Below are 19,562 nucleotides of genomic sequence, written 5' to 3' on the forward strand. Positions count from 1 at the left end.
TTGAAAGAGGCACTGTGACTGGTGTGAGGTATAGAGTCTTGAAGCCCTATGTTCGCCTTTTCAGGGGTGCAGTTAGCCCTGAGTTCATTTTAATGGACGATAACGCGAGGCCACATAGAGCTCTTCTGCTCGACGTTTTTCTCGAGAGTGAGGATATTCGCCGGATGGATTGGCCAGCCAGATCTCCAGACCTTAACCCTATAGAGCATGTCTGGGGCGCTCTGGGGAGGGCAATTGCAACTCCCCTCCGGGAACCATCCAGGGAATGAAAACAGCGTTGCTGAATGAGTGGGACCAATTGCCACAGGAAATGATAAACTGCCTTATTTCAAGTATGAAATCACGCTGCGAGACCTGTATATCTGTAAGAGGGCACCATACCCCCTATTAACCCATGTTTATTCTGCAACCGCTGTTTCATACTTTCCGACTCCAACGAGAGTTACGCACGATCATGCGTGTGTATTACAACTATTGAATGGTTATTTGTTTTGTATTGTATCAATGTATGTACATATCAAATTTCATTAAAATCGGTACAGTAGTTCTAGAGATAATCGACCAAGTCTGCAAATTCTCTTAATTTCTTACACCAGTGTATAGCAAGACCAAAGATTTGGCTTTTTATTTTGGTTGCAAACTATTTGGTAACCAATGCAATGGAAAATTGGCAGCTGATGATAATAACGATTGGCGTCATCTTAGCAATATGCAGCAAAGCCATGAGCAATCACCTGCGCATGCTGAAAGTGCCAAAGACTATACCAAGTGTGAGCTCATAATAAATGGTCAATTGTCCATAGACAAGAAACCAACAGTGTTTAATGAAAAAAGAAAAGGAACGCTGGCGAGAGGTATTTTTTGGAACGCATTGTGTACTTCTTGAAGTACCTAGCTGAGCATAATATCGCTTTTAGGGTTCAAATGAAACAATTTTAGGATTAATAGAGATGATCGCCACTTTTGATCCTGTCATCCAATCACGTATTAAAAGAATGAAAAAATGACGAGATACATGATCATTACTTAGGAATGTGTATTCAAAATGAACTAATAGAACTTATGGAAATGCAAGTAAAAGGAAAAAATATCGAGTGAAATTAAGACATCCAAATACTTTTTTGTTATACTGGACTGTACTTCAGACGCTGCTCACCAAGAACAAATGTCTATGATTATAAGGTATGTAAAAGTTGCAAATATTGATAACGGTAGTGATGGTCGTATCCGTTGAAGAGCATTTTATCAATTTTTTGAATGTTAAATCGCAATCGAGAGAAAATGTATCTGTTGTCCTATTGGAAACACTCGACGAGTTGAGTCTTGATTTTAAAGATTGTAGGGGCCCAATGTTATGGTAATGGATTCAACATGAAAGGAGTGAATTGTGGCTTTCACAAGCCCGTATTCTTCAATTTAACCCCAGAGCTTTTTATACACTTTGAGCCAATCATAATGTAAACCTTATTCTATATGAAGCTTCTAAATGTACGGCAAAGCTGAGTTACTTTTTGGAATATTAGGAAGAACTTATACAATCGAATCCCGTTTTTTAATGAATATCGTTATAGCGAAAATCTAGTTTTAACGATATAAGAACTATTCTAATTCCCCCAGATAAGTTCACATAGGAAGAATGCAAAAACCTAGAATTCTTTGTAATGAAACTTCGTTATAACGAAGTGATTTCTTCGGTCTCTTGGGGTTCATTATAACGGGATTGGACTGTACTTTGTTCTCTGCCTCACGCAACCGTTGGAGTATTTTGGCCAATTCGGTCCCCAACTTAATGGATAAAACACCATCCGACACTCGCTGGAAGAGTAGAATAGAGAGGCAATAAGGTACCGAATTAAGGAAATACGAGATGCACTAATTAAGGTGTCAAAAACTACAAACGACTCCAAAACAAAGAGTGAGGCTCAATCCCTAGTAACTCATGGAATAGAAACACGAATTCTTGTTGGATACGGCTGTCTGGCACGATTTTTACTTTTTGTTGCGAACAGTGTTTGCAATAATCTTCCGCCTCAAAAAATGCATCTTGGATTGTCCTTACAATCAGTGCCGTCTTAAGGCATGGGCCCACCCGGGCCTCAAGAGAAAAAGGGCTCCACAAAAATGAGATTTGGGTGAAATTTTCAAGAATTTGCTATGGATTTAGCACAGGACCCTACGGGTTCACTTGAGTTGGGGGGCGATGAGAGAGGAAAAAATTCTGATGAGGGGGTGATCCGATGAAACAAAAAGTTTGGGGAACTATGCAATGACGTCAGCGGCCGCCACTTCATAATTAATCAAATAAATCTTTTTGTAATTATTATTATAATTTTTTCTACTCTACAATGACATAAAACCGATTCCCTGACGCCTCCCGTAGTAGTCGATCGATCGTGGCGGAGGTAGCATGGTGAGGACAATATCTCATCGGATATTGCTTGTTGATACATCCGCCGTGCTAAGCGCTCATTTCCATCTGCTTGACCGCAAATCAGATGAATATCAGCGTATTCCTCGTTCGTGTAATCAGCAGCCATCACGATACTCATTGAAACAGACAACTAACTGCTACACGTGCTTACTACCGCAGTAGCGCTAATTTACGTCGTACGCAGAGCGTGATCCTACCCCAGCGAATGCGTTTCGCGACGCTGCTTGCGTCAGATATGGTGAGCGAATCCACGAACGCATTCAGCGATCAACTGACATCCACCTTTCGTCCACTCTGGAGTCCTGCATGCGTTTTTCGCGATTTTCACCCTCTCAACGGGGTTTGCGACACCACGTTCCATTGCAATTTTTGTTCCTCTCGATGTCTACTAACAACCCTCTGAGTTTGTCGGTCCATTAACGAAAACACCCTGTTTTTTTATATGTTAATTTTTTTTTTTACTTTACTGCTCTTTACAACTTATGTATCAACACTTTTACATCAATTTTTCAATACTGAATAAGATTTTTTTTTTCTTTGGAGGGGTTAAGCTTGACAGGCAAAAAATTTCTGTGGTGCTCGCAGGGCCCCGTGATTATTTTTGCACCGGGCTCCGCATCTGCACACATTCCTGCAGGGCCATTTCTGACGGCAATTTCATGCAAATTTGCCTGGTAGAGTCTCAGGAAAGTCACTTAGCCCGAGGCCCATGGTGCTCTTAAGATGGACCTAAATGCATGTCAGTGAGAACAAGGATTACAGCACAGTACGAAACATTTTTCTTCATGAAATTGTCACTTTTTTTAAAACCAAAATAAGTCGCATTTCCTATCTGCTAGCTTTATCTAAAACAGTATGAAAGCATGTCAGAGACCTAAATATTGACTAGGAGAGCGAGAGACCAAGTCAATGAACGACCGAAAGAGTGGCCTAGACGCCTAGAGCCAAGGGCGTAGTGAAGGAGGGGAGACTTGGGGGTCTGGTCCCCTCCCCCCCGAAATGTGAGAAAATGATCGAAAAAGGGAAAAAGATGGCAAAATCCATTGTTCTGTCACTTTGGTCTCCCTCCGAAATGAAAGTGGTCCCCCCCCCCCACGAACGAAATTTCTGGCTACGCCCCTGCCTAGAGCATGTACCAGCATGTGAATGATCAAAACAGTTTGAAAGCATTCTGAGTGGCCTTAAACATTGTGTGGTCAAGTGCATGACTAAAATAGTGACTTGGAAAATCTGGGACTAGATCACTGATAGACCAAAAGTGTGACTTATAAGCATAAGAGTGGCCAAAAAGTTGTGTAAGCAGAGGACATCGCACCTAGAGAGCGAGGAACCAAGCCAGTCAACGACCAAAAGAGTTACAAAGAAAGTGTGCAAGCCTGCAAGTGACAAAAAGAGTGACCTATAGCATATGAGCAACCAAAACAGTGTGCATGCATATGAATAATCAAAAGAGTTACTTGGAGTATGACCGGATCAGTGAGCAACCAAAAGAGCGACCTTGAGAGAGTGTGTGAACATGTGGGAAACCAAAAAGTGATGTAGAGAGAATGTAAGCATGAATGTGACCTAGAAATAGAGAAACTATCGAGTGAACGACCAAAAATGACCAAGAAAGTGTTCAATCACGGACGTGAATAAAATAGTGACTTGGGGGAAGAGAGAGAGATGTATTTCCATTGCAGGGAAGCAGGTTAAATAGCCTAGGGTGGCAAATTTGAAGAATGAGTGGCAAAGAAAATTAGACTTAATAGGAGAAGGATGGCAGAACTCGTGTATCACACAGGGGGCAAAACCATAAATTCGCCTCTGATAGTAATGCCATTAGTGCACAAAAATTAGCTTAAAACTGCTGATGTGGATACTGCAGATAAAACAAATTTTGAATATTACAGCTCAGTTTATCTGACACAGTTCTTCCTCAAAAGTGTACAACAAAAGCATAAAAAAAGTGGCCCAAAGAATTTCACAGCTTGTGAAGTGCCCAATCACAAATAAAAGATTTCTGCTCAAAATTCATGCATCCTCAATGCAAAATAATCGTCATTTGCCACCAAACAGTTTTTTTAAATTAGAAATAGCATGAATAGTTATAATTTTTTACGCTATCAGAAATTTCAATTTTAACTTCAGAAATACAGTGATACGTCGGCTAACTATACGGATGATTCGTTCTGGAATAACATTTATTGATGGAATAACATTAATTGATAAAAATGTAAATTTTTCATGGTTCCTCACAGGGAGGAGGTGTCCGACAAGCCTCCAGGTCGGGGCCCCATGGAAATGTTGACAGGTTCCAATGCGGGGGCCCCTGGATGTATCTCATTGATTTTTATTATTTTAACATTGTAAAATTTGCATCACCGGTAGCCCGAAATAAAGCCAATCTGGGGCCTCCACTAAAAGTATGCGAATTGGTGTCCCGGGTAATTTTTTGGGGGAGTCTGGATTTTATTTGTTGGTAAAATTAATACAAATGGAAATTTTTCATGGCACTCGCAGCGGGGGATGATCGACAAGCTTCCAAGTCGGGGGGGGCCATGTTTACAGGTTTCATTTTGGTGGCCCTGGATGAATCTCATTCTTTTCTGGTGCATTTCTCATTCTTTTTAACATTGTAGAATTTGCAACAGAAGAAGCCCGAGATAAATCCAGTCTGGATCCCCCACTAAAAATCTGCGTATTGGGTCCCCGCTACTGGATGTAGGGCCCTGGATTTTATTCGTTGTAAAATTGATAAAAATTAAAAATTTTCGTGGTCCCTCGCAGGGGGGATGTCCGACAAGCCTCCAGGTCGAGGTCCCATGGAAATGTTGACAGGTTTCATTTCGGGTGTCCCTGGATGAATCTCATTGATTTTTGTTGCTTAACATTGTAAAATTTGCAACACATCGGTAGCCCAAGATAAATCCAGTCAGGGACCCCACTAAAATTCAGCGAAGTGGAGTCTGGGGACCCCATGGGGAAGTTTTCTGGGGTTACTTGATGAATCTCATTTCTTTTTTGTTGCTTTATTATTGTAAAATTCGCTTCTTCAGTAAGCTGGTGCTTTCACATGTCCCTTTCCATAGCACGATGATGAATCGGGACGAAATAAACAAGATATGTTGTGAAGAGAGGGCGGGGGGCAGAGCCCCCTAGTATACATATATTTGTGTACATATATATCATTTCTAGTGTATTTTATAAAGCCAAATGATGGCCCTGATTTTTATTTCTGTCTTAGCTGCCAGAAGATCTTTGAATCATTTCTTCAACTTTTTTTTGCTAGTTCCCAAATTATTTTTGCCATTTCTGTCTTTCTGCAAAGTTTTTCATTTATTTTCATCAATCCGCATTTCTACAACAGTTGAATAATATTGCTCTATCTAAACGATTGAAGTGAAAGTTTACTTTTGAAGTGTGTGTGTGTGTACATTGTTTCAATTGCTTATTATGGATTCAAGCATTATAAAGTTCTTTACCTTTTTCCCTCCTATAGATAAAAACCGAGAGAAAAGGCATTGCTTATCATTGTGCTCTAATAATAGACGATGTAGAGGAAGATGATGGCGGCAAATATAAAGTAACTGCAAAGAACCCAGGAGGGGAAAGTAGTGCTACAATTAATCTCAACTTCGATAGTACGTTATAAACCCATTTTAAATTTCACTCTCAGCAAGCATGCATTTAATTTCTGCACTTGAATTATATGTAAGTTTATATTGATGATTTCGATCGATTTAATTTCTCATTTGTTTTTTGTAGCTGAAGAAGATGAGGAAGAAGAGGAAGGGAAACCAGTTTTCACTGGGAAACCATTAATCAAACAAAGCCCAGACTTTAAAAGCATCATATTTGAGTGCAATCTGACTGCAGACCCCAAACCAACGTTACAATGGCAAGTGTTTTTTCTTTCAGCCAAACTATCAACTCATGCAAATGGGCTAAATTAGTGGTTTTTTTATGTGTCAACCAAAAAACCAAAAAAAAAAAAAATTCTTAAGGACACTTCTTTATTGATGAATTTCATTCATCAGCAGATAAAGAAGTGTGAATTCAGCAGTGAACTTCATTCAAAATTCATGGTGGGAAAAAAATTGGTCAAGTTTTACAGTATTAAGAGCAAATCTGACATGGAATTTTGCCTATTTAAGCACTAATTTGATACTTATGTTTAACACTTACTACATATTTCATCTATTTTCATATGGTTGCTCATTTTCAACCTGGACAGGCACCAGATACTCTGAACAGTTTCTTTTTTCATGTCAGTTGCATTTAAAATTATTATTTTTTATTTGTGTTTCTCGTCTTTTTTTTTGCCCATTTCGTGGGAGCAACAGATTTCTAATTCGTCTCTGTTTTGCTAGAGCACGAGACGCACTCTCTCAGCAAAGTCTTCCGACGAAACATTACTGTAGCTTGATTTTTCAACCAAGAAATCTGGATTTTTATTTCCCCTAACTTGTGATCAAACCCTTCTTCTGGTTGCCTAATGCCAGGAGAAAGACATTTTTACATGTTTTGCACCATTGATCAAAAACACTGATGTTGAAAACATGTGCTTTTTAGAACTAATAGAAGTCATGAAGAAGACGTGGTATAGTGAAAATATTCTTCAATTATATATTTCTCACAAAAAAAAAGTTGCCAGGAGAAGGAAATTTAGTAACACTCGCCTCTTTTTTTCCTGAATAGATCTAATTTGTGGATTAATTTATAATTCTAATTGATTTGAAAGGAAGTACAAGTGATGGCTACATTCTTCTCAACCTTTTCAATACAAAATTTGATAGATGGCAATTTGTTTTGTAGGGCTTTAACCAATGTTTTCCAAATGTCACAAATGGAAAAAAAGCTGGGGGAAATTTTCACTATTGATAAAAAATGTTTTTTAGACATATCTCTCGATTAACCTTCCTTTTTAAATCCTTCATAGTTTTTTTTCATATCGACACTTCCAATTTTCTAATACCAGCTTCACACTTTTTCAATAGAATTAACCATTCCCAAAAATTGAAACCCATGTTTACATCCACCGATTGCTCCAAATTTAGTTTCTTTCCTCGAACAATAACCGATTGGAACAACCTCCCATCAAATATTATTGATTGTGTGCGCATCAGTTTCCATTTACTTTTGTAACATCAACTGTCTCCTCTGTCGAATTTCACCACTGCATTCTACAACAAATACAACGCCACAACAGGCAAATTGCCCAACGAAGTGGCTGACTTAAGAACATCATGGATCCCCGAGCCATTTTTTGGAGTCCCTACCTACTACTGCTACACCACACATGCACCCCCCCCCCCCCCGCGGAACCCCCCAACGAACCCCCAACGAATCGGTACATGCGGGAATGTGCGTGTACGTGTAGTGCAACCTGACGTAAAGTTTGTTTCGGTGTAATGCTTGTTATGTGTAGTGCTGTCATCTGCCCCCAGTTTTTCTAACTATGAGTGAAGTGTTATGGTTGAATGATTTACCGTTGTAGGACTGTTGCTCTCTGTGGCGAAACTTTTTAACTGGGAGATCGGCTCGCATTTGCGCCTTGAAGTTGGGAACCACAGAAAACCAACTTCAGCCGACCACCACTGTGGGGTTCGAACCCGGATCCCCGCATCACGAGTCCGGCACTATAACCACTCGACCACCACAGCGGCTGTATAGGCCTCGGCCTATTCTCTTGTATAGGCCTCGGCCAAGCAGTAATGAATATATAAAATATCGATCACAAAAATAAATATTATTGAAAAAATAACATATTTTTGTTTTAGGACAAAGTTGTATCATTTTAAAATTTCAAAAATTTGCTGGGGACAACCAGAAGAAGGACATTCCCTTCATAAATGGAAATTTGTTTGAGCTAATTCAAAAAATATATGGATGAAAAAATTATAAATAGAGTTGCGACTTGTGCGAGAAGCTGCAATATAAATAGAAATTGATGAAAAGAAAAAATATATTTAGTTTAAACTGCTGGGCACATAATTTGGGCCAATTTCGTGAGAATGACCCACATACTTAGGGGCCGTTCAAGTATTACGTCAGCAATTTTTCAGGCATTTCTGATCCCCCTCCTCCCCTTGTCAGCAAAAGTCAGCAAAACTCCGACCCCGCCCTCCCTGTCAGCAAAATTTTGTCATCTCTGCCCCCACCTCCTATCACATATTGGTGGGATCAGAGACTGTACATGGGAAGGGGGGAAACATAGGAGGGCTCCCGCCCCCCCCACCTCCAATGATCAAAAAATCATTTTTTTATGCAAAAAAAATGTAAAAAAAATTTCAAATGCAAAAAAAAAATATTTTTTAAAATCAAAATTGCAAAAGAAAATACCTTTATATGTTACTATAATCAATTTTTGTTAACTTCAATGCTATTTAAAAGCTAAGAACATAAAATTTCTCTAAGAAATTCATATTGTGATAAGAATATGAATCCACCCTCTAAGCCACAAATGCTAAATTTATGGCCCACAGGCCAAATGTAGCCCTCGGGTTACCTGGTGTGGTCCGCCACCTCAAACCTAATTTAATTTTGTGAAAATGAACTAAAAGGCACATTTACAGATAGCTTAAGTGACCCATGGCACATTTTCAGATCACTCAAGTAGGCCCGTGGCACATTTTTCAAATCATACAAGTAGGCCCATAGCACATTTTTCTACTATACGTAGTCATTGGATATACTGCAAAAAAAAAAGGTAAAGGTTTGACATACGTCACCCTGCTATATCCAATGACTAAAGGTGAAATGGACGACTTCAGTGAAGCGAAAGCTTCGCACGTATGCTTTCTGCTAGAGACTGTGTTGAATGGGCTACTTCATTGAAGCTCCATGTCCCCCCCCCCCACCCGTGTTTCCAAAACCTGTGTAGTGCTCCAAAACACAGCTTAAGAATGACTTTAAAGCGGTGATTCCCAACATGGGGCAATTTGACTTTATCTATGAAGGCTTAGAACATTCTGAACTACCTTCATTTTTTTATATCAGTTCAGATTTATAATTTATGTATTCATGATGTCTTCTTTTTATTTTTCTCTGTCACTGGAAGGGCTTTGACTGAGGGTTCTTAATGTTTTGTGTTCCATGGAAAATTTGTGCCAATAAAAGGAAGAAAAATGAACGGCCATACGAACTCCTTTAAAAAATTATATTCTTTGTATAGCAATGTAAAAACAATGCGTTGTTTTCTCATCCAAGCTCACTGACCCGCCCCCCCCCCCAAAGTCTCTCAGAGCACCACAGATTAAAAGAACCACTGCTTTTGACTAAGTAAAAGTAGACATAAATGAAAGGGAGGGGGGGGGGTGCAAAGAACTCCTGGGTTTTAAAATTTAAGGAGGCAAAAAATAATAGTTTTTATATTTGTAAAAAATAAAAGAAACTTTTTATGGAACTATGAAATTTCACCAGGTGGGGGAGGGGGTTACATCAGGATTTAAGAGATGTTTTGGTAAGGCATGGCCTAAAAAAGGTTGGGAACCACTACTTTATAGAGATAGTGCTTTTCTTTTTTATTATTATTTACTACAACTGGATACACAAAGGGCGATTAATTTTATAAAAGTAAAATTCTATAGACCTTCTGCAGTGAATAGAACCACTATTCCCTTGCAATCAGAAAGAGCCTGCTAGACCAATACGCTACAGTAGTGATTCCTACCTTAATGCATATACTGAAGTATATATGTCAAACGGTATTGTGCAGTGGATAGTCTTTGTAACTTCCAAGTTTGATTGCATATTTTTATCGTCTTCAATTTAAATGTGTTATTGTTCTTTTCGTATTTTCATTATTTCATTGATGATTCAGGTATCACAATGGTAAACCAGTTAACCATGGTGGTCGTTATAAATATGCCCTCAACTCTACAAAAGAAGGATATAATGCTACTTTAGAAATTTTACAAGTTGGTTCTGAAGATGGGGGTGAATACAAAGTCATTGCAAAGAACAGTGTTGGTGAAGGTTCTGCCACGATAAACCTGAATTTTGAAGGTAATTGAGTTTGTTAATTACCTTCATTCTTTAGTTTAATACAGTAAGGCCTGTCTGAGATAGACACTGCATGAGACAGAAACCTGTCTTGAATGGAATCAAAAGATAGTTCCATTCACATGGTTGGTGCTTTAAAGTGCACCTTTATATAATAGAAACCTGTGTAAAAAATAGAATAATGTTTTCGTCTCTTGATGTTTCATTTCATGGAGGTTCCTCTGTAATCATAATTCCTGAAATATGAATGAAACTGTTCTGTTTCGACAAACCAATATAAATAATTTTATTTACATCTACCGATTATTTTTATAATTTTGGTTGTGTTTTTTTCTGTATTATTTTCAAATGTGCTTACTGTTCACTTTCTGTTGTAACTGCACATTTACACAACTTTTTCTTTATTTTTCCTTCTATAGGTGATGCTTCGAAAAAGTAAGTGCACATAATTTTCCAATTTGTCTCATCTTGATTTATAAAAGGCGTAGAAAAGCAGATTTATTCCTCGGAAAACAAACACTTTATTTTTATTTGTGAACCAGCAATATAAGTAATTAAGACCAAGTGTTCACCATTATACAACATTTGCTAAAAAGTATCCGCCCATAATTTTTCGTGCTACCAATGAAGCTAGGGAAGCGTGGTTTGGTGCATGTATGTAAACAATCCTAGTGTGTATGCTCTTGAATTTTTTTCTGCCTGCAAAAGCTGCCAGTCACCAGCAGACCGTCAATCAGTGAGGAGGTGTGAGTGCTGTTTCATTTTTGTTGTTAACAAAATAGCAGGAAAAACTTGAAAAAAGCTACTGCATTAAATTTTGCATAAAGCTTGGCGATTCCCAAGAGGAAACTATCCGCGATACTCAACACGCTTTCGGTGATGAAGAAATGGACATCAGGCAGATGAAGGAGTGGTACAAATGGTACAACTGCTTTAAAGATGGTCGCACATTGATGAAGAGTGAAGCATTTTCTGGTAGATACTCAATATCCAGAAATGAGATTGGTATTGACCAAGTGAGGACCATGGTGATGCAGGATCATCAAATCATCAGAGTACTTGCAGATGAGCAAAAATTAGCATTGGATCTGTTTATTCCATTTTGACTGATAATTTTGTCTTCAGGAGATACAATGTCTAGATCATGCTGACCGCCTTCTTTGACTCCAATGGTGTGGCTAGTCATGAGTATGCGCCGCATGACATAACCATTACCAATGAGTGCTACCAAGAGGTTCTGCTTTGCAAATTTGCAATTGGCAGCTCCATCACGATTAATGCAGAGCATTGTTCAAGTTTTTCCGGCCATTTTGTCAAAAACAAAAATGCAATTTCGCTCACTTACACTTTTTCACTTATCAGCAGTCTGCTGTGACTGGAAGCTTCTGCAGGTAAATAAAATTCAAGCATGCATACGTTTGGTGAATGTATTACCTACATACATGCACCAAACTTAGCCACCATAGCTTCATTGGTTCACACGCAAAAAAAAATGTGGTCGGATACTTTTGAACAAACATCATATTTGCATTGTGAAAAATTCAGTGTTATCCAAAAGCATTGAATGGAAAAATATCTGAATTTCAGTGGCGTCAGAAGTGTTTTGAACCTGTGGGTGCTCATCTTTAATTTCACATATGTAGTTTTTCATTTCTAAGTTAATTCTGGGGGTTCTCAGACCCATGCCACAAATTACCATGAGAGCTTGAGCACTCCTGGCTCTGGTGCCACTTCTTAATTTAATTTAATTGAAGAAAAAATAGACAAACATTTACATCATGTGACTTTGAAAATCGTAGTTTTTATCATATTTTATTAAGGTCAGTGTTGGATAATGCTTACACATTAAGGGCACTGATAAAAATAAGAATAGTATTCTTTTCTACTTTATTTAGTATCATATAAATTGTAAAACTTTAACCAGGGTAAAAGTTTTAAAATTTATGATATTGAATAAAACTAAATTGCTTTAAGCTGCACAGCAGAAATCACAACCCTATTCAAAATGACTAATCTTTTTCATTGGAGTAGGCTTTTTTCAGGTTTTCAGCAGGTGCAAAGGGAGGAGTATAGGGAAAAGTTTTGAGAAAGATCAACTTTGCAAAATATCTGGGCTTGTCAATTCTAAAATGAGAAGCTTTTAAGGAGGCGAGATATCTCATCAACATTTTTGTTGTATCAAACTAATTTTCATTCTGGCAGGATCATCTGTAATATATTGTGTGTAAAACAAACTCCTATAACTTGAATTATGGATAACTCAAATTATATTGATATTTGGACATGCTTCAAGATGCCAAAGTTTGACTGTGTTTTTTTTAAATTTTTTCTATGCTACTTTTCTGGTGTCTGGTTTTTCCCCCCAGAAACACAAATCTATATCTATTCAGTTTTTTGGTCTTTATAGAAGTAAAAACCATTATAATTTACTCAATTAATTCTCTATAAAAAGGAACATATATTCAACTAACTTTGCTTTCGACACATTCTAATGTCTCTTTTGTTCTTATGTCATAAATTGGTTTTGTTTCTCATCGCCTATATTTTCAGGATACCTGGTGGTAAAGCTCCACGGTTTCCGAAAAAGCCAGCAATAAAGCAGGAGGGTGACTCGCTTTGTCTAGAAGTAGTCTTAGAGGCAAACCCATTCCCTAAAGTTATATGGTTCCTCGGAACTAAAGAAGTCAAAGAAGGACCAAGGCACAAATTGAAAAAGAAAGAAACTGCAAAAGACACATATCTATTATCATTAGAAATTGTGGTGGGTATCTTTTGCCACTCACGTAACCTTTTTTAACTTATTTTTGAAGTATATCACAGATACATTAATACATGCAGTTATTTGTACTTTTATGGGATTATTAATTGTATGGAAGTGGATGTATGAAAAATGCCTTTGAAATCAAAGTATTTTTTTATAGACTTTCTTAAGAAACTGGATGCATGCCAAATAAAAATAAAATGCATTCTGGCTTCCAAATAGCTTACATTGTTTATGTTGGCTTCACTATAAGATGCAAAAGTGCCTTGTAATTTGATATAAAAGTGCCATTGAATTATTGTTGAATTATAGAACAATGCTATACACGAAAGTAAATCTGACAATTTAATTCATGCATATGTGCAGTCCTGAGAAATTCAAATGTCAAATTGGAAGAGAAAACTGCGCAGCTTTTTGTCTGTTTTAAGATATCTATGCAAATGGGTGCCATTGGACTAACCTCATTATTTATTTCCTAGTATTTACATTAGTTTATTTTTATGCTACCCTATTTTTCTGTATATATCCCTTTAAGACCGAGCTCGATCGATCGTGCGGGTGAAATAATAAACAAACATTCATGTTTTCAAAAATTTCCCAGTCTTAAAGGGATAATAAGTAGATGAGAATTTTGCTACTTCAAGAAAAAATATTTCAACTTTTCAATTTCAATTTATTAATTTTATTTCTTACAAAAATTAAAAATGAGGAAACAATCAGCCAGGGTCAAGAGAACTGTACTGGTTGGCAAATTGTATACTCCACATATGAAAATTTCATCCACCAACAGCAAAATCTTAAGGAATGGAAGGGGTTATTTGTCTTTTTATTTTATACAATATTTTGATTTTTGTATTCACATTTTGCACCTATAAATTCTGAAAAAAAAAAATTATTTTTACAGATTTATGTTTAAAATACAAAGGTGGGCCAGAAGTCCTGACCTTTGAAAAAAATATTTAAAAAAAAGCTATTGAATGTCGAGAAATACAGTTTAAAGCATTTGAAAGAGAGGATTTCAACATTTTTTTTTTTACTTACTACAACATTTCTACATGCGCAACCTTCAGTGACATGGACGACGCCAATCCTATATAGCATTTTTTGTCATGTTATTTTTAACATGGGGCGCGGTAGCCCGGTCGATAAGATGCTCGCCTAAAGTACCAAAGGATGTTTAGAGGTGTCACGAGTTCGATACCCGGTTCGTCCTTGTCAGAAAACTTTCCTGACACAGGGGTACAACAAAAAAAACGGCGACTTGACCGCAGCAAAAAATTGCTACCGCAGGGGGGGGCCCCCATCGAGGGGTTAGCGTACCAACCTCTCGATGAGTATAAGAAACAAACCTGCCGTTCGGAATCGGCAATAAATTGTAGGTCCCGGTCTAATTAGCCCTCGTGTGCAGAAAATGACCGTGGTGCGACAAAAATGATCAAATGATTTTTAACATGAGTGTTACAAAGAATGGAAATAAGGTTAGAAGTAAAATAAATGTAAATAAAAAAAACACTTTGCAACCTTCTCTTTCAAATGTTTTAAGCTGTTTGTCTCTATTTTAACAGCTTTTTTAAATATTTTTTTTAAAAACTGGTTAGAACTTTTAGACCACCCAAGAATTTTATGCAGGCACAGGTATGGAAAAATAAAATAATCCACTAAAATTAAAATAAAAAGTTTAGTGCCAACAGTCCGACAGAAATAAAATCAGTAAATTTAAAACAAAGTTGTTTTTTTTTTTACTTCCATTCTTGGTAACACCCATGTGGAAATTGTGTTACTCCCCCCCCCCCCCCCACACACACACACACACACACACCACATAAATAACATGGTAAGAAATACTATGCAGGAGATTGACATCCTCCACGTCACTAAAAGTGTGTGCATGTATAAAAATTGTAGTAAGTAGGAAAACAAATTTTGAAACTTTCTCTTTCAAATGCTTAAAGCCATTTGTCCCTATCTTTAATAGCTTTTTCTAAATATTTTTTTAAAAAGGGGTCAGGACATCCGGACTGCCCTGTATTTAGTTATATCAGCCTCTAAAAAAACAAATAATCAGTCATGTATAATCTGCACTAAGAAATTCAAATGTTTTTGTAACTTATATTAATCTGTGATTATATTCAACAAAATATGTGTATACTATTGACTCTCCAATAATTTTACACAAGTGATTTTTTGTGAAAAACTAATAAAGAAAAGTTTTCCATTTTTGGATCGGATGAATATTAAGGGAGTTATAAGGTTCTAAATTTTGTGATGTATCAGTTTTGTAATGGTCAGTTACATGTCAAACACTCAACAGAAAAAAAAATTTCTCCATGCATCAAGTTGCTGCTAATTGAAAATGAACTAAAATATTCAATCCCATTAGAAGCCAGGTTGTTATTTTCTTTCGTGATTGGCACTTTTTCCTCTTCGTGTAGAGTGATTTTAACCTTGTTATTACGTGTTACCTTGGCCCAACTATATTCGCAAATTTATCACCAGATTTGTAAAGTATTAGCCAAACAAAATCTATTTAAAAAACTGTTTTCCCAATATCAACATTTTTTATGCCAAAATATGGTAATTTTTTTTCCCTTCACTGTTAAGTGAAATTTTTTCAGGGAAAGAACAAGGAAAAAAACTAGTTTGCACAGCTTTTGCTTTCTCTATTACTCTAAGACTTATAGTATTGCTATCATCTTAATAATGCCAAGTTATACATTTGGTGCACGTTCAGTAAATTTGGCAGGGTTTGAAAGTGACATCATGAATTTTTAATGCATTATAATTCCATAATTTATTGGTCAAATCAAAAACTGGAAACACTTTTCCATATTAGTTTTTCACAATTAATCATTTGTGTAATTATTGGGCAGTATTTCTCCACCCTGTATTTCTACATTGAACCTCAATGAATAATGCTACTGCCCCTTCAAAATTTCGGAAAGTAAAGGGCTGTTTTCTTTTTACAACAGGAACCATCTCCCGATGATGGAGGTTCTTATAGGTGTAATGCTGTTAATGAACTAGGAGAGAGCAACGCCAATATTGCTCTCAATCTGCAAGGTGAACACATTCAGTATTTAAAAATTCAATTTAAGTGTGATCCAAAATGTTTGAGTATAGTATTGCATTGTAAACACATATATTTCAAATCACTTATCTCTGCAAAATGTCTATTCCACTTTTTCCCACTGTGTGTTGTAGGAATAGAAAAAAATAAAAAGCTGTATTAAAGGATTTGATCAACCTTTGTATGTAAATAATAAGTATAAAGTGGACCCCCCCCCCCTTTTAATGTTTCCCCCTTAGAATATTTTCTTACTTGATATGACTTATTTTTTCAGGATCACAATTCTTATTAATACTCAAGATTTCCCGTTTAGAGCATTTTACCACTTTCAACGTTTTTTCATGGCGGTTTATAAACGGGATCCACTGTATATTTTTTACCATGAAAAAGTAAATAGTAAAATACTTCCACAGTGGTAAAAGTTTTAAATGTTTAAATTCTGTGACGCATTCTGAATGTAAAGCAGTACAAGTTTGTTACATTCACTTTTTTTCTCCTCCTTTCCCTTATCATGCAGGTGAAGAAGAAAAGCAAGGTCCAACATTCACACAAAAGCCTAAAATCATTCCAAAAGAAGGTGGTAAATTGATTTTGATGGAGTGTTATGTGAGTTCCAAATCTCCATTGCAAGTTACGTGGTTTCATGGGAACAAGACTGTGAAGGACACTATCAAAATAAGGAGCTCCGTTGTTGAAATTAAGGGCAACGAATACAAAGTGCAATTAGAAATTAGAGTATGTCTCTGTCAAATCTTCTTCAATTACCAGTGAGAGTGTTCGACTGTTAAATGAAATTAAATACTGGATTGAAATAATTAATCTTTTTTTTTACAGGATCCATCTGCCAATGATGGAGGTGTATATAAATGTAATATAAAGAATGATGAAGGAGAAATAAACGCTAATCTCAACCTTGGCATTGAAGGTCAGTTTTATTGTCAATGTTATAAATAATGTTTCAAGAACTGGTTTAATAATAGATTATTTATTACGTTAAAAGTGGAGATACATAAACTAAGCACTGGAGTCTAAATGCCAAAACCGCTTATTCGCTGGAGACACAAAAACGTTGTGTTTACAAAAGCGTCATCGCCATTACATAATAGCAATATAACCCCCCTCTTAGTTTTAGCCTTTTAAATGGCTAAGTATATGTATTACAATACCCCCCTCCCCAAAAAAAAATAAATAAATACGTAGATGATTATATGAATGCAAAACTAGAAGTTAATGTTCATAAATCAAACTTGAAGGCTTTCTTCGCTCACGCAGTGGATATCGGTGAGTCACTGCTACAGTACTTTTATCAGCAATATCATTATTCACCGGATCACTTTTTGTTGCACAGTTCTTATCAAGAGCAGAAGAACTCACTCCACTGTCTTTGACATCTGACACAGGAATACAACTGTCACAGCTAGATGAAGATTCACTGTCATGATTGGGATTTGGAAGTGATGAATGAGTAATGTTCTCATCAACGGGAACATGTGTAATAGATCTTTCCAAGGAATACCACATTCACTACTATCAGCAGTCACTGGATTATAAGCATGATCAGGGTGTAACTGATCAATGTGAGCAAGATATTTCTCACTAGCGATGTTAACAATCTGTCTTGCTTCCCTTGGGTTCTACCAAAGTTCCCTGACTCCATTGATGATTCTTACTGGATCAAACAAAAACTTTCTGATGAGGGTGAAAATACCTTTTTGCATTATGACTACGGTCATAATACATTTTCTGTGAACCTTGTTGTTTTTTTACCCTTGCTTGAACACTGGGATGTACAAGAGACAGTGGTGTTCTGAGTTGTCTAGACAAAAACAATTCAGCAGGTGATAAACCGGTTGTAGAATGAGGTGTAGAACGATATGTTATCAGGAATCGAGAAATTTTCTTACTCAATGATCTTTGATAATTTTGATAATTTTGCATTTTTGACAATGCATGTTTGAAAGTCTGTACTGACCTCTCTGCTAGTCTATTAGATTGAGGATGACATGTTGGTATCGGAGTATGAATAACTGCATTAGATTTTAAAAAGGATCTGAATTCCTCTGAAACCAATTGAGGACCATTGTCAGAAACCAACTCTGATGGTAAACCATATCGAGAAAATAACTGTTGCAACGCATCAATGGTACTAACAGAAGTAATAGAATGCATTTGTATCACTTCCAACCATTTACAGTGGCTATCAACGACCAAAAGATATATATATCTTTTTGTGCAAAATCAATATGCACCCTATCCCATGGAAATTTGGACCATACCCGCGGTTGAAGTGGGGTTCCCTGTAAAGCTTTGCTTACTTTCTGACATGCAGAACATGTTGAACAAGATTTTCAATTTGTTTGTCCAACTGTGGCCACTAAATATGACTTCTGGCAATAGCTTTCATCTTCTTGATAGAATTCTTATTTATGGACAGTATAAAAAATCATATTATTCACTTGTTATAGTTGCTATTTTTGTTGCTATGTTGTTCATTTTTTTATACAGTTGCAATTAAAATTCGTTAAGTTAGGAAATATTAAAATTGCAGCAATTAATTGCATGCATGCAATTATGTACAAAACACCATATCAAAGGTTGAAATCAAACACAATTTTAGTAACTGAAAAACAGATTTTTGTTCTTTTCGTTGCAAAAAAAGTCAGAACACAAATGAATTCGGATGTTGCATTGAATTGAATAATCTTTGTGGATCATTATATTGAATGAAAAATAACACGGGGGGTGAATAAGGAAAAATTTGTGACATCATATGGGTCTTATTTTGGAACAATTGCAATGCACACATGGTCGATATAACAAGCATCAACTGTATAAACATCATGCTATTTCTTAAGCATGATTTTATGATTTCACACCTCATTTGTAATCATTATTTTCTTTTTTTCTCTAGGAGAAAAAATACCTGAGGGGGATGCACCAACTTTTGTTGAGAAGCCTAAAATTATACCTGAAGATGGTGGGAAGAGAATTATTATGGAATGCAAAGTCAAAGCTCATCCCCAACCATCAATAACCTGGTATCTTGACAATGTCGTCATCAAAGAAACAAACAGAATTGTCCAAACAGTCAAAAAAGACAAAGACATTTACATAATCAGCCTTGAGCTGAAGGTGAGATTCTAGTATATTTCTATCATCATACCAACTTTATTAAGACTTCATGCACTCAGCTTAAATACATATTTTTGTCTTTGAAAGGAACTCATCATCATTTTTGGAAGAAACATTTTGGCATTTCAATACTTAAAAAATATATTTTGGCATGGGACACTTACTTCTGACAATTCAGTTTTAAT

The 19,562-nt window shown here is 36.5% G+C and overlaps 1 protein-coding gene across 2 annotated transcripts in view; it reads left to right on the forward strand.

Annotated features, from left to right (window-relative positions):
• The window catches only part of LOC149066849 (twitchin-like), a 303,184-nt gene that overhangs the window by 63,242 nt on the left and 220,380 nt on the right, over positions 1-19,562 (forward strand). For both annotated transcript variants that reach the window (XM_089253214.1, XM_089253215.1), the window contains 9 exons: positions 5,913-6,054; positions 6,179-6,311; positions 10,236-10,420; positions 10,837-10,852; positions 12,968-13,178; positions 16,148-16,238; positions 16,763-16,980; positions 17,080-17,170; positions 19,157-19,377. In XM_089253214.1, the coding sequence (XP_089109340.1) occupies positions 5,913-6,054; positions 6,179-6,311; positions 10,236-10,420; positions 10,837-10,852; positions 12,968-13,178; positions 16,148-16,238; positions 16,763-16,980; positions 17,080-17,170; positions 19,157-19,377 (1,308 nt within the window). The remainder of the gene's footprint in view (positions 1-5,912; positions 6,055-6,178; positions 6,312-10,235; positions 10,421-10,836; positions 10,853-12,967; positions 13,179-16,147; positions 16,239-16,762; positions 16,981-17,079; positions 17,171-19,156; positions 19,378-19,562) is intronic.

This window comes from Pholcus phalangioides, unplaced genomic scaffold (genome assembly GCF_987345545.1).
Source record: "Pholcus phalangioides strain wild (caught in Gottingen) unplaced genomic scaffold, Ppha-v1.0 ptg000032l_1, whole genome shotgun sequence".
In the NCBI taxonomy this organism is placed as follows: Eukaryota; Metazoa; Arthropoda; class Arachnida; order Araneae; family Pholcidae; genus Pholcus; species Pholcus phalangioides.